The sequence below is a fragment of the Eufriesea mexicana genome, unplaced genomic scaffold, assembly GCF_001483705.2.
Source record: "Eufriesea mexicana isolate 0111107269 unplaced genomic scaffold, ASM148370v2 scaffold1767, whole genome shotgun sequence".
In the NCBI taxonomy this organism is placed as follows: Eukaryota; Metazoa; Arthropoda; class Insecta; order Hymenoptera; family Apidae; genus Eufriesea; species Eufriesea mexicana.
This window is the reverse complement of record NW_016909873.1, coordinates 576,993-577,296: the sequence shown is the minus strand read 5'-3', so window position 1 is coordinate 577,296 and position 304 is coordinate 576,993. Positions and strand designations below refer to the sequence as shown.

General features: G+C 46.1%; 1 protein-coding gene across 1 annotated transcript in view; it reads left to right on the top strand.

The window, feature by feature from the left end:
* The window catches only part of cno (adherens junction formation factor afadin), a 16,437-nt gene that overhangs the window by 2,737 nt on the left and 13,396 nt on the right, over positions 1-304 (top strand). The window contains exon 5 of the mRNA XM_017901862.1: positions 145-304. Within this exon, the coding sequence (XP_017757351.1) occupies positions 145-304 (160 nt within the window). The remainder of the gene's footprint in view (positions 1-144) is intronic.

Below are 304 nucleotides of genomic sequence, written 5' to 3'. Positions count from 1 at the left end.
CCCCCCCCCCCCCCCGCCCTCTTTCTCCATCTCTGTTATGAACACTTTTAAAAAATCTTTCAGTGGCTTTCTTTTTTATGCTTGATTCTTGGTTTCCTGGTTTGCTTTTGTCTTTCCTGCACGCTGCCTGCTTTTGTACCGTAGACGCTCCCCAGACTTGACCAGTCAAGAAACGAATATGGAAAGATATGGATCTACAGCTGGAACTTCCAATAACGGACAAAATCAAGTTCAAGGTCAGAACCAGGCAACTCAGGACCAAGCTAGCCACCCGTCTAGTCCGAACAAATCTACATCTATTCCT